The sequence below is a fragment of the Synchiropus splendidus genome, chromosome 2, assembly GCF_027744825.2.
Source record: "Synchiropus splendidus isolate RoL2022-P1 chromosome 2, RoL_Sspl_1.0, whole genome shotgun sequence".
NCBI classification, from domain to species: Eukaryota; Metazoa; Chordata; class Actinopteri; order Syngnathiformes; family Callionymidae; genus Synchiropus; species Synchiropus splendidus.
This window is the reverse complement of record NC_071335.1, coordinates 20,073,213-20,087,327: the sequence shown is the minus strand read 5'-3', so window position 1 is coordinate 20,087,327 and position 14,115 is coordinate 20,073,213. Positions and strand designations below refer to the sequence as shown.

The 14,115-nt window shown below is 46.5% G+C and overlaps 2 protein-coding genes across 2 annotated transcripts; both read right to left on the bottom strand.

The window, feature by feature from the left end:
• Nucleotides 1-272: 272 nt before the first annotated feature.
• plk1 (polo-like kinase 1 (Drosophila)) lies at nt 273-5,278 on the bottom strand. The gene is made up of 11 exons (XM_053857749.1): nt 4,619-5,278; nt 4,136-4,304; nt 3,786-3,930; nt 3,624-3,717; nt 2,780-3,005; nt 2,660-2,699; nt 2,220-2,317; nt 2,066-2,143; nt 1,702-1,856; nt 859-1,041; nt 273-788 (listed from the first exon to the last, which is right to left on the bottom strand). Exons 1-11 carry the CDS (start codon nt 4,973-4,975, stop codon nt 594-596), a joined length of 1,740 nt encoding a protein of 579 aa, XP_053713724.1. The 5' UTR covers nt 4,976-5,278; the 3' UTR covers nt 273-593.
• Nucleotides 5,279-7,654: 2,376 nt separating this feature from the next.
• LOC128754819 (fascin-like) lies at nt 7,655-13,025 on the bottom strand. Its single transcript, XM_053857751.1, has 5 exons — nt 12,141-13,025; nt 11,224-11,380; nt 10,952-11,073; nt 10,722-10,892; nt 7,655-8,576 (listed from the first exon to the last, which is right to left on the bottom strand). The coding sequence occupies exons 1-5, from the start codon at nt 12,955-12,957 to the stop codon at nt 8,371-8,373; spliced, it is 1,473 nt and encodes a 490-aa protein (XP_053713726.1). The 5' UTR covers nt 12,958-13,025; the 3' UTR covers nt 7,655-8,370.
• Between the last annotated feature and the right edge of the window lie 1,090 nt (nt 13,026-14,115).

Sequence of the window (14,115 nt, the reverse complement as noted above, 5' to 3'; positions counted from 1 at the left end):
TTGCTGCAGTTATACTTTTAATTAAAAAACAAAAAAAAAAGGTTGTTAATGTTTGTCGCCACTGTTCATTAAAGTTCTTTCAACATGAATCGCGTTCAGCGTTTGCTCTTAAAGATAAGTCGTCAGCCAAGCTCTACAAGCTAGAACTACAGAGTCGCACTACAAGCGCTGGACTGGTCTTTGTATATAAATGAAACAGTAAAAATTAAAGGAAATTAAACCATAAATGAGTTTAAGAAGAACAAACTGAAGCTTGAGTGCGATTGACCAAATCTTTATTTAAATTGGTTTACAATTTAACCATTTTTGCGACATATATTCAGCACATTGTACAAGTTTGTACATCAGAAAAGGGAAAGTTCATAAAAGGTTAAAAACAGGAAGAACGAACATGATGTCACCACCAGTTCACCACACATAAAACTCAGGAGACAAACAGGAACATTTAGATGGAGGAAAGAGGATCACATTAAAAACTTGTCTGATCCGACTGATTTTATTAACCACAATGTAGCAACTGCCTCGGATGAACAACTCTCCGCAATAAAATATAGGATTTAAAAGTGGAACCGGGGGACAAGGGAGTGAGGGCCTCAGTGTGCCGTGCCAGAGTGCTTGCAGTGCAGCAGCTTCTCCACCATCAGTTTAGCATAGCGGATGCGACTGTTCAGCTCTTTGCTGCAGCCGAACTCCTCCAGCTGCGACATCTTGTAGGTGCGGAAGTCTCGCTTCTCGTCGATGTATGTGATGGCGGACAGGAGCGGGCACAGGATGAGCTTGGTGTGGTCCTGTCGGGGCGAGAGCACTACTGTGAGCGGGATGTTTCGGTGGGTGGGATTCAGGGGGTGGCTTTCTCACCTGGAAGAAGTTGATCTGAACGGTGCCGTTGGTGAGGTGCAGCACGATGGCGCTCTTGGTCCGGAACCAGAGGAAGAGGTAGGGCAGCCGCGCCAGCTCGTCGCCTTCACGCTGCGCCATGTTGGCGCCGGCCTTCAGCAGGTGCTCGCTCATGTAGTTCCGGAAATACTTCAGAAGAGTGATCTGTCCAGGAAAGAGAGTGCAAGATGAATAACTTATTAACTCCAGAGCCAATTGTCAGCTTTTAGATCAGCTTCAAAAGTAACATCAGGTGTTAGTTTTCCAACAGACCAAAGACACAATTTGTAATTTGAATTTATTAATGGGTCAGTTCTGAATGTAGGGAGGTTTAAAAAGGAAACAAAACAATACAGGACGTCCTACAGATTCAAAACATTAATCCAGAGTCACAATGGCAAACTTCACAGCAGTTTAAATAGTCAAAATTGAGGGAGCCCTCCACCCCCAACGACAAGGGGAAAAAAGTTTTTTTTTTCTTTTTTTTTAGTATTAGGCAAAATAGAAAGGTCAAATGAAGTCAAAAGTATTCAAATGAAACACGTCCTTAAATGCTGGACATAATTGTTGCACATGCTGTCCACTAAACTTAAAGTCCAACAGGTTTGTCACATAAACTAATGCTCCAAAGAAACCATTTGTGAATCCTTAACGTACTGACCATCTTAACCAACAGTGTAGCTTACACTGCAATAAGTAATGATCGACAGCAACAAAATAGGTACTACTACCATTACTGCTTCAAAAAATAAATTGAAGTTCAGTCACACCTTGGCTGTTGAAGGTGGAAGCTTGACCGTCATGGCAAATATCACATGGACTCACCTTCTTGTTCAGCGCTGGCGGGTAGGAGGCGACGCTGAGGTAAGACTCTGCTGAGGTCTTATCGATGTACTGCAGGCTGTCTCCATCAGCGTACATAATGAGTCGCGTGTAGTCATTGAAGAGCACGCCGACACTGTTGTCGCACAGCTGGTAGCCTGAAGCAGGAGAATTGAGAGTCAGGGCCAGTGAAGTCACTGATTTGGATGCGCAGCGAGAAATCATCTACAAGTATTTGACTTTAATGCACAAGAGGCTTGTTACGACGGGTCCTGCTCAACCAGAGTTGGGCCCCTGGGGGCCCTAAATAACAGATGAAGACGATTACATGGAGTTTTAATAAATCAGATGAGCGTCACCAGCTTACCTAATCCATACTTGTCTGAGTAGTCGACCCACTTGCTGATCCAGAAAATGGGAATGCTGGCAGGATCCTCGGCTTCCTCTGGAAAACATGAGTGTCGGGTGGATGCATCAGCACCAGAGTTAGACTTCCCAAATAACTTTCTCACAAGCCTCACCTTGACGTATCACTGCCTTTTCTGACGGCCTGGCTGTGATCAGACTGTTGAGCTGCTGCAGGAGGTCCTTCAGGTGACAGTCGAAGGGCTCAGCGTCCCTGCACAGAAACATTTAACCCATCAGGGGAACTGAAACACCGACAATTATCAGGTACATCAGTGTCTGGCTGCTCTGGAGGCCCAAACTAGAACCTTCCTCCTGCTCCTCTGAGGGAAAACTGAGGTGCTCCTAGGTGGACTGGATGACAGGGTCCCACTGACAAAACTAGTATCTTTGATTATATTCCTGAGGTCACTTCAAAGCTTGTGACCCGAGGTGAGGGTAGACACGTTTGCTCAGCCCCTCTCAGTACAGGTACATAACCCAGGACCCTCCTATCATGTGACTTTGACCTCATGACCCTGAAGGTTGCAATAAACAATGTTTACCATCCTCGTACCTTTGTGCAGGTTCGTCTTTACACTCCACCTTCTCTGTTTCTGAAATAAGAAAAAGAAAATGAGCATCCACCTGCCTTTCTTCCTTCTTCCACACCAAACCCTGCAGTTCAAACACCCACCCTTGTTGTTGATGGCAGTCAGCGGGCGTCTCTGGCCGAGCTCAGCGGCCGTCGACGGGGCGATGGAGAAGCGGGGCGGCACGGTGAGACAGGTGGTGGGGAGGCGAGAGGGGATGTAGCCGGCGGTGAAGAAGTCGTCTGTCAGTAGCTGCGAGATGGTCGGCCGCTGGGTGGGGTCGGCGTGCAGCATGCGCTTGATCAGAGAGGTTGCCGTCGAGTTGACGTGCTAAGAAGGTGGTGCAGAAGGTGGAGTTAGGCCAGGGGGAGGCAGCTATCACATTTCATATGGGGCTGCATTATGTACTGTGCCCTCCAGAAGGACAATAGAACGTCTTGAACTCAAGTGAAATTTTGTTACTTAATGAAAAACCAAGAAAATCTGAAAAATATAAATTTGCTGCTGTGGGTAAAGAGATTGTTGTATAAAGATTCTCAAAATGAATCATATACATTTGAAGATCTTTTTGAGCAGTTCTGAGGGACAAAACAGGCTAAATTAGATTCTTTGAATGAGCAACATATGTGCGTATTTGCATCGACGTAGAGCCACTGTCTCCCTCTCTCTCATTTGGTGCTGCTGGGCAACACATCTTCAGGGATGGAAATGGCCACCTTATTTATTTTTTTTTTGAAGTATCAATTTTTGTTAATATTTTTCTGTTTCTACAGTGTTTTGTTTCTGTAGTGATTATGTTCCTTTGTCTGTCGTTAATGGTCCAATGTTTGTATGGTGCCAGACCAAGAATAAAGGCTGTCTGATCTAATCTAATTTAACATTAACAATGGCAAAAACATATAAGTTATTCATAATCTAGAATTCCAATGTGATCCAAAGACAACTCACCCATGGCACAGTGTAGCTGTTTTTCTTAATGCGGTTGTAGGTCTCCTTCAGGCAGTTTGTTTCAAAAGGCGGCTTCCCGACCAAGAGCGTGTACCTAAAGCACAGCAGGGGTGAGCGTGGCATGCAGGAAACCATCGTAGCATTCTTGTTCTTCAAACTTACAGGATGCACCCCAGCGACCAGACGTCCACCTCGTAGCTGTGACCCTTCTTGCACAGGACCTCAGGTGCTATGTAGTTGGGGGTTCCACACAGAGTCTTCTTCCTTTCGCCATCAAACTCTATCTTCGTGGCCAAGCCGAAGTCCCCTACAGGAAGAGGACAAAGTGAAGAAAACTTTGAAGTCTTGCCTGTTGATGGTCATCAGAGATTAAGTCACTCATTGACACGAAAACACTTGTCATGATCAGAACGTGTCGATTGAATCAGCCGCCCCAGACTTGCCTTCAGAACAAGCATGAGGCTGTGACAGGTTTCAGTACTGCAAAGGTCACATCCGTACTATAAGCTCACCGATCTTCACGTCCATGTCATCGTTCAGGAAGACGTTGCCCAGCTTCAGATCCCTGTGGATGACTCTGTTGTTGTGGAGGTACTGGACGCCCTTGAGCAGCTGCATCATATAGTAGCGGGCCTCTGGTTCTGTCACAGCCTTGCGACGCTTGTGCAGCTCCAGCAGTGACTAAAAAGTACACATTAGTCTGTGGATTAATGATGCGGGTCATTATATTATTTTAATCAGACCAATTCATCAGAAATTAAAAACAGCTTGACCCCACAACAATGGCTTATTGGTGACTCTGTAACTGCTAGTTTAGAAAAAAATATCCTAAACATTGGCTTTATATAGTGTTGTGCATAACCATTTTCCCATATAAAACACGATTTAGAAAAGATCTTTGACTATTTGCTCGATTCAAGAGGCGACCAACGGAAGCGGCCCTCTCTCTAACCGTCGACCATGAGGAATGTGTTCGCCGCTCCGGACCTACTCACCCTTCTCCTGCAGATCTCCAGAACCACAAACACGAAGTCGTCGTCTTCGAAGAAGCCATGAAAGCCGACGATGTTGGGGTGGTCAAGACTTTTGTGAATGGCCAGCTCGGATGTCATCTTCTCCCGCTGGTGTTGCTTCAGGATCAGCGACTTCGGTACGATTTTTCCGGCGAAGAGTTGTTTCGTCTCCACGTCGGTGATTTCATAGCACTTGGCAAAACCGCCCTTCCCGAGAAACCGACCCCTGGTGTACCGTCTCTTGGTTCGGGAGTCGTACAGAACCTCGGGGATTTCTTTCAACGGTGCAGACTTCGGGTCGACGTGACTCGACGCCGGTTTCGCCGTCCCAGCGCTCATTTTGTGACAGACGACTCGACAACTCAATGGAAAAAAATAATAAAAAGCCACAAAGAAAACCAGAACAAGCGTGTGCTCACGGCCTCCCGAGTCAGACTAACGAACAACCAACCGCTCTGTCCAATTAAAACAGAATCGCGGAACTAAACCAAAAGAAAACAATTAACGTATTAATTCTAAAGCAGATACATTTGAAAAGGTGGTCAGTAGATTAGAACAACCTGAGAAAGCCTTCACAAAGCTCATCAGAAGGTCCTCGCAGCGGTGCCTGATGCTCCCTTTTGACAACAGAATGGACTAGTAGTTTAAATGCTGCGACAACCCAAATAGCTGTCTCCGATTGGCCCACTCGATTTGAAATCGCACGTTGCATCATGGGAAATTAAGTCCCTAAACCGGCCAATCCATGCACGGATACGGCAGGCAAAGTAGATGATTGGCTGAAGCCGCGTTAGTAGGTGGAGCTTAACTCGATGTTGCTGATGGGAAATGTAGTCGAAACTAATCAAGCGGAAGCCAACGCAGCTGGTTACTGCTTCACTTTCTTCCCGTTAAAGCACTGCGTGACCGAGACTGGTTGCACTGGTCTGTTCGTAGAGCGTGGAAGTTGAACAATTAAAATAAGAGCGTTTTCATTCCCATTAACAACAGGAAATATTATTGTTGACGTTGTCACTTCAAATAGTAGCACTGACTTTAGCAACTAAAGAATGTTTGACATGACGATCAAACAATGTTGTTGAATTTTCTTTTTTTTTTTTTTTAGATAAGAGTACTTCAGTGATCCGAGAAATTACAGCGTCACAAGGCGCATGTTAACATCAAAACGCGTCAGAGGGAAAGAAAAGTGGAAGGATGCAGAGAATGTTAAGTACATAAATGGACATTTACACATTTTACAAATTTAAAAATCTACAATTTGCAACACAATATATGCATATATTTAACGTATTATATATATATATATATATATATATATATATATATATATATATATATATATATATATATATATATATATATATATATATATATATATATATATATATATATATATATATATTTCGAGTTGTCCGTGCTGGAGACCATGAAGTGTATTTCCGTCGACATTCTGTGATAATATTTATAAATGTCAACTATTTGTAGAGTCCAAGTACCGATTTTAATCATTTCAAACGTTATATATTTGTTTGCCTTGACATCCTGTCATTCTGGAAAAGTCCAATTGGGTGGCGAGCCGTAATAAAATATCCAGTCATTTGTTGTTCTCTCTGTATTTGCAACATTGTCGTGTAATTGTAGTGAGGTAAATGAACGACAAATCTGTCTATTTTCCACTGTTCATCCACGGTGGCAGGGGCAGCAGCTCGAACAAAGAGCCACGGATTTCCTCTCTCTCTCTCCAGAAACCTCACCGAGGAGAACACCTAAGTGTTTCTTGCTCAACAGAGAGACCGGATGCCTGAGCGCCTCAATCCACCCTCCACGCGAGAGTCAAGACGCTTCATTGGGGGTGGAGGTGTGTCAGCAGGGGTGAGATGGACTTCACACCGCGCAGTGAAAGTTGACCCTCCAATACATGGGGAGTGGTGGTAGAAGTTGAAATGGATTTGAGATAAAAGAGAATATATTTGCTTTAAAACGAGCGGTTTTTATTTTTTGATATTTGTATATCTTAATATTAAACTCGTTAAAGGAAAATGGGTGAAGTGGAGGAGCCTGACGGGGAATGCAGTAAACGACGGCTTGATATGACTCGAGTAGTGACGACACACTCCACTAGAGGACGACAACACGCCTGTGAAAGTCTAATTTTTGTCTAAGCTTTTCTAATCGAGCGATTGATTGAGAATACATGTATTTGTAAAGACAATACATCAGAGAGCCACAATAGTCAGACCTGTGCTGCAGGGAAGTAGGTTGTTGCTGCTTAGGTCACAGTTCTTAACACAACACATAAAATACATATATTGTTATGTGTTGTTTCTCTAGCAAGTTCTCTTATGTGGCTCACATTCTCATTTTTGCTGATCGTAATTTTCAAGCAACAACCCAAACCATCTGCCCAGAGATTACTCTGGTCTGCTAAATTTCAGATTTCAAATGCAATCCTTGAGGATTATAAAGCGAAAGGTCCGGTTGGAATCAGATAGATATTCGGCTCCTGTGTGTTGCTGAGAGGAATGTGTGTCAGCTACAGAGTCATCTTCCTCTGGCCCTGCATCACCATGGCAACGTCCCGTTGATAGGACTCTATTATTAAAACTGTGATTTTGAAGCTGCACTTGCAGGGAGGAACACATTGGTGAGCTTCCTCTGCTAAATACAAAGTGGAGCAGCTTTCCTTCCTGCAGCCTCACTTTCCTTCCTTTTGTTGAGCTTTGGCTCGATGTATCCTCCTGGGTGCCTTCAGATGTCAGGTCTTTGGTCCACGTCCCACTTGTAATAACAGGACTTTATACGGAGATATTTCAGGCTTTATCTGAAATGATCATTATGCAGCCAAGACCTTAGAATAGGATTTAGAGAGTGATCCACCACAGCAAACCAAAGGATCAGTGATGATCCAGTTTTCATTTCCATCCATGTCAGTTTGAAAGCTGATGCCACTCCCTGACTATGACTTTTACAGTAGGTGGTGGTGACTAATTTAAGGTTAAAAAGAGTCAGGTTCACAGCCAGAGAAACTTTTATTGGTTTAAATGTAGAACAACATGGTAAAAAGGCAGGAATGGATAGCAAGGCCACGAAAATCGCAACACACACTCAGGATTTGACCACGAACAGCAGCATCCGAATATAAGGCAGACGTTCATCATAGCAAATGTGTGCTTTTTTCTTCAACCTGTTGCAGATGTTTTCACAGTTGTTTATTTTTGTGCAAGTTCATTTTGGTCCTTTTAAAAACAAGGTAGCTCATACATTATGTGCTCATGTTCCAGTTTAGAATTCTGAGATTAATTTGATCCAAAATATATTCATGACAAGTACTTGTGCTCAAAAGATTTTTGCTTTTCAAAGTCATCATTCTTTGACCTAAAATGAGTGATGAAGAAGCTCTATTTACAGCTCGGGAATGTACGTCAAATCATTCATGAGAAGCAGAGCAACAGCAGGACTTCAACTAGCAATGACCTTTAGCATTCCACATGAGTTTACACCACGATCGGCACAACAACTAGTAATACTTGGCGAATAACATCAGGTGAACAGCTTTAAAAACCCAGTAAAAAGGCAGGATACGATGGTTGAGAAGGAACAAACCCTTTATAAAACACCTCCAGTGCTTTGGTGCAACATCCTCCTGCACATTGCCTCGGCTACACATCCAACCAGACTGACTCAACACACGCACATACACACACACAAGCAGCCGTTCCCTCAGATAGCAGTGCTCAATATTCCCAGAGGGTGGCGCTGTCCAGGGAGTCAGCGCTTGCCTTCAGCCCCCCAGCATGGTCGCCTTTAAGGTACTTCCCTCCCAGCGTTCGGATGGCCATCTTGTTGAGGTCACAAAACTCAAACAGGAACTGGACGGGCGCGGCGCTGCTGCAGGAGACCGATGCGTCGTCACCGACACTCCAGTAGTTCCCCTGAGAATCTGGGCACAAGAGAGATGCTGAGTCAGAATCTGCAGGACGGAGGACATATGTCAGCATTTAACAGATCCCTCTCTTGTGTCTCTATTTCCTTCACAGCAAGTGCTCCAGCTCAACTTGCCTTGATCCTCACCAGTCACACCTATCCTCTTCATCGTTGGATGTCATCCTCATCATCTACTCCAACACTCTCAGTCTAACAACGTCTCTTCTCTCCTCGTGTTCTAGCCATCTGGCATCCCCAGCTTTGTCTCCAAACTTCTCCTCATGTTCCTCTGATACACTCTATGATTGGGGCCTCTACCACCACTGTCTCCTTCAGGACATTCCAGGACATCTGCCTCTTTACTCCAGTCAGCATTGATCTCCGCCATCCCACCCCCATCCCCTACACTCCCCTCAAGGGGGGCAAACCACATGAGTAGAAATGCAATTGCTCAAACTCAGGAGTCTCACTTGAGCCTGGAACTTCTTTGAAGGAAAGCGAAGAATCAACGGTGGGAGCCTTTGATTCTCCCCCAAACATCAAAGGCACTAGACTGGATGGACACAAAAAGGCAGAATGACCAGAAAACCACGTGAGAGCAGATGAATCACCAGTGAGTTTCTCAACTTTGGACTGGAAAGCCTGTCCAAAGCTCTGTAGAAGATGGGCTGATCAAAATGCAATGCAAAGTGGACCAAAGGAGGAAAATGGAAACTGAGAATATGATCAGAGCTGAAAGAAAAAACAGATATCAAGACAGCAAAAAGAACTTGCAGGAACAAGTGCAAAAATATCAAGAGGAAACTGGAGAAAAAAACATTGGAACAAGAGGGCAACAAAATGAAGAAATCATTCGCCTATGAGCTGAATAAAGCAAACCTCGGGTGAAGACAGTGGCGAGATCGGCTAGATCAGAGGGGAACAAGTTGCATTTCCATGCTGTAAAGGCTTCTTCTTCCTCTGGTTCAAGACCGACCTACGATTTAAGCTACAATGGTCTCATCGAACTAACGATGGCTTAGTCGGGACGGTGTTTTGACATCCTTTAAATGCTAATACTAACTATCAAGTCATGTTTTCTATTCTGGTGTGGAATTAAATACGACCATAATGCGATTAATGGCAATAAAAGCTTTATATCTTTTGATTTAATCACCTCACTAACTTCCTGTTGTTGATGGAACAGTGGAGCCAAAGCATGATTCCCAGGAGGCAGATTCCGTATCGACCTTCTCTTGAGTGTGTAAGAGCAGAGGAGGACCACACAAACAGCCTTGCACTCAAGACGGCTCATTAAGTCCAGGCCACAGGACTGAAACAACCATCCTTCACGCATTCATTTAGAGGTGGTGTTGTAGGCAGGAACTCAAAAGCCTGACTTCATGTGGGAGAGGTGAGGGACCCAACATGAGCTCACTCTTAGTGGAGCTCTGTGTGGTTTGTGTGAGCCACCAGAGAAGCTATCCAGCTAGCATTGTTGGGCTAATGGCTACATGCTGCAGGAGTCAAACCTGTTTCAGACCCCACACAAGTCACTGGAACAAAGCTACTCTGTGAGCCACGTTGATGTGGCTCACGCTGAGTGTGTGTCTATGTGGACATTTAGTGTCTGTTAGAATAGGTTTTTGTGCTGTAGTGAAGTGCGTAATGTATGTATGTATACTGTGTCCAAGAGTGTATGGGTGCTTGTGTGTGACAAAATAAATGTCTTCCTTCTTTCAGTTTTTGTGCACATTGGTGCCATCAGTCTATCTGGTTTACCATGTGGACCCCACAAATCCAAGCCTCAATTTGGGGATGAACTCTTCAAAATGACTGGCCCATTATACTTAGATTTCAGTTTGGTTCAGAGTCCAGGTTAAAGTTTGTCATGTGTTTTGGATGGTTAGGTTCAGGGAGAGAGGCTGGGGAAAGGGTTATGGCAATGAGAGGTCCCCAGAAGGATAGAGAAACAAATGTGTGTGTGTGTCTGTCGGCCATCATTGTCTCCCTGCTGATAAAGAAAGTCTCAAGACATTCCAAGGATACTTGACTCTGATTCCAGCACCACATCGACCCCCTGAGTCAGCGAGCAAGAATATCAGAGCTCCGTCGGCTGATCAGGAACTCAGCCATCTAACACGGAGGCTGTCACATGACCTTTATGGCCCTCCTCACTCACCTTTGAGGGAGTAGGCGCCATTGTTGAACTCCAAATGGAAAACATCGTAGGACGCGCGGTTGGAATCCAGCGTGGCCGTTCCTGGCTTCCGAGCTCCGATGAATCCATGTTCGCCTCGGAGAACGATGAGCGGTCGGTTGATCAGCTTCATCAGGAACAGCTCGGCCTCACCTGAACACAGACTCACTTGTGAACACAAATATCTTCTGAACCTGACTTGTCCAACTGACCTTGGTTGTCAATAGCCGCGGCTAGCTGTCCGTTCTTCTTGGCCGTCACATACTTGCCGTTGGCTGCCCGGATACAAACACGACCGTCCCGCCATTCCAGTTCAAAGTATGAGTTGGCTGACCTTCGATTCAGACAAATGAGAGAAACCAGTTCAATCCTCCAAACACAAACTCATCAGCACTATTTTCCCACGCCTGCCTCTGCGGCAAAACCGCATTGTAAAGTCATTCTGAGACTCCTCTGCTTCGTGAGTGTGAGGGTGTGGCTTTACTTGGTAGAGGCGGTGCACTGGAGCCCTCCAGTTGCCGTCAGGGTCCAGTATTTTCCAGCTGCGGTTCTGAACGCACATTTCCTATCCTCTCGGCTCATCTCCAACTGGAAGACTTCCTGGTCTCCTTCCTCGTCCTGATTGGCCGACAGATCCATGCCTGGAAAAGTGGTGGTCAGCTGTCAGTAAGAATTCATGCCGCTCCCTGGAGACCATGATGATCCTGAACCTCCACAACCAGAGGTGGCGCTCACAGGACACTTCTATTTTCAGGACACTTCTCTTTATAAAGTCCTGCCGTGAGAGACGTGGCACATTTTTTTCCAATTTGACTCAGCGTTTTTCATCTAAAACATCCTGGAGCCCAAAGAAACAACGCAGTCACTTGGTAGACAAACACAAAGAGAATCATGCAAAGTATAAACAAATGCCCCAGGCGGGACTGGAGCTCTTCACCGAGACTGCCCACAGAGACCCACTGCACTCATTCAGAAGCCAGAAAGATCATTCCTCTGCTTCTTCATGAATGATGTTCCTTTCCTTTGTCCTCCACCAGGACAGCCAACATTCCATCATGACCAACCGCATGAGTCATGCCCTGGATGACCCTGGTCAATACCCTGCTCAACCTCTCAACACAAATCACTTTATATTAAAGCATGTGACTCTAAATTGAATCAGGGCAGTGGCATTGTCTTCTAGCTGTTTTCTCTTGGCCGTGGTTCCTCAGTGGGATGAAGATTGATGAATATCAGACCCCGACTGGGCCACGGGAGTAGAGTTACTGCAGAAAAATGTGGAGCTGCTGCTGCAGAGGCCATCGGGGGGAGAAGGAGGGGGGTAATGAATAACACATGGCGGGGAGGATGAAGATTAGAGGTCCCTGACACACATTCACAAAGCGGGATTTTGCGCCTCACCTTGGCGGGTGGAGACGTTTCTTTCATTCCCTGCGGTCAAAACGACTTGCGCGTGACTCCGCTCCAGGCCGAACAGCTCATCCTTTCCAAGCCGGGTCACCTTCCCGGACTTCATGGTCCCCGTAGGCCCTGACGGGGCCAGATATCGACCGGTGCAGTCGCGGAATGCCACTTTCCCCGACCGGAACTCCAGCACGTAGCCGGTGTCCTTGTCCGTCTTCGGTGATAGCTGGCCATCGTTGCGCAGGAAACGGTTATCCGAGGCCTCCAGGTGGTACCGCTGGTCCCGGTACACCAGGGTCACCAGGGAGTCCACGCCCCAGGGAACGTCGCGGTCTATGGATACCTCTCCACGTGCGCTAAGGTGGGCGAAGCGCTTCCGCGCGATGCTGTAGAGGTTGACCTGCGGGTGAACGGCCAGGTGGACGCTCCATCTCTCCGCAGGTGTGGCGGTCTGCGCGAAGCAGGTGATGCGGTCCTCGCTGCCGGTGAAGAAGCGGCCGTACGGCTCGGACTGCAGCGACCACCGCCCATCTTCGTGCGCCGTGACCACGAAACGGCAGTCTCGGCCGCGCGTCTCGCTGTCCGCGGTCACGTTGCCGTCTTTGTCCGCGGCGAGGTAGCGGCCCAGGTGGGACTGGAGGAACACGACGCTGCCGTCCTCCACGGTTTGCTCGAGGGTCCAGGTCTGCTTCTTCTTCAGGCTGCTGGCGGACGCGTTGATCTTGAATCCAAACGCCTCTGCGGTCAGATACTTGCCCGCGCTGTTGATGAGTCCCAGAGGGATCCGCAGCAGGTCCTCGCTTGGGGTGGACATGGTTGCTCCCAGACAGAGTGGAAGGAGAGACGAAATGTGCCTGTCTGTTTGCTCAGAGAGAAAGTGAGTGTGGGGGTGTGTGAGGGCGGGAGAGAGGGGGAGAGAGAGCGAGAGCGAGAGAGAGATCTGAATGTGGATGCTGTCCCCTGGCTGTCGCTGCTGGATCTGTTCCTGCGCGTGTGCTGGACTCCCGGTGGAATTAATGTTTGTTTGAGTAATTACTGTACCAATTAATGACGGGAGTTTAGTGAATGAAATAAAGGTTCTGTAAAAACTAATCTTCGTGAAACAGACGTGGCTAAGTCATCCGTCAGAGATCCGGAGTAGACCATGACTCACCAACACCCATTTCAGCAGCGTGCAAACCTGACGTGGTATGTATGCACCCACTGTTGGCTTTGCCTGCTGGAAACCCGTTGAGTTGCAACTACAAAAGTTAATCACGCAAGATGTCGTGTCCCATTTACCAAACTCACTGACCTGTTTTTGCTCATCTGTTGTCCCCTTCACATCTTCCTGAAATGAGCCCTGCATCACTTCCACATGAGAACCTCTATTCACCTTCTGACAGAGACGTGCTTGTCTTCTGTGCGAGGAGAAAAGCAGATGACATGATGTTCAGATCAGGTGCCGACCAACAGTCAAAGGCCTCTAAATAGAGTTTAAACTTTGCCTCCTAATTATATCAGTCAAATAACTGAAGAGGATCTCGGAGATCAGCAGAGAGTTGGAGAGGGCCCAACTAGGAAGTGGTAAGAGATATTCATCACGGGTGGTAGGAGAGGGTTTGAGGGAGGCGTTCGACAGGTTTGGAAGGTTGGAGGCAAGAAATGAACTGGAAAGAGAGCCAGGGATGGATGGACGCAGAACGTGGTGGTGAATGAGCTTGTGTGCTCTGATAAACAATGGGGAAGAGAGAGGAGACCAGGGGACGTTGAAAGAAATGCTGCAGGCGAGACATTTTGTCGGTTACAACGTTCTTAACTGACATATTTACATATGTACAAAACAGCAGCTTTGGGCCTGCGAGCTTTGAAGGAGGACTTGTGCGGGTCCTGGGGTGGGATGGAGGTCAATGGGAGGTGACGGGGTTTTACAGATAGAAAGAGGGTGTGTGTCAGGGGGAGTAAAGAGAGTCAAAAACTGAAAAAAAAATAA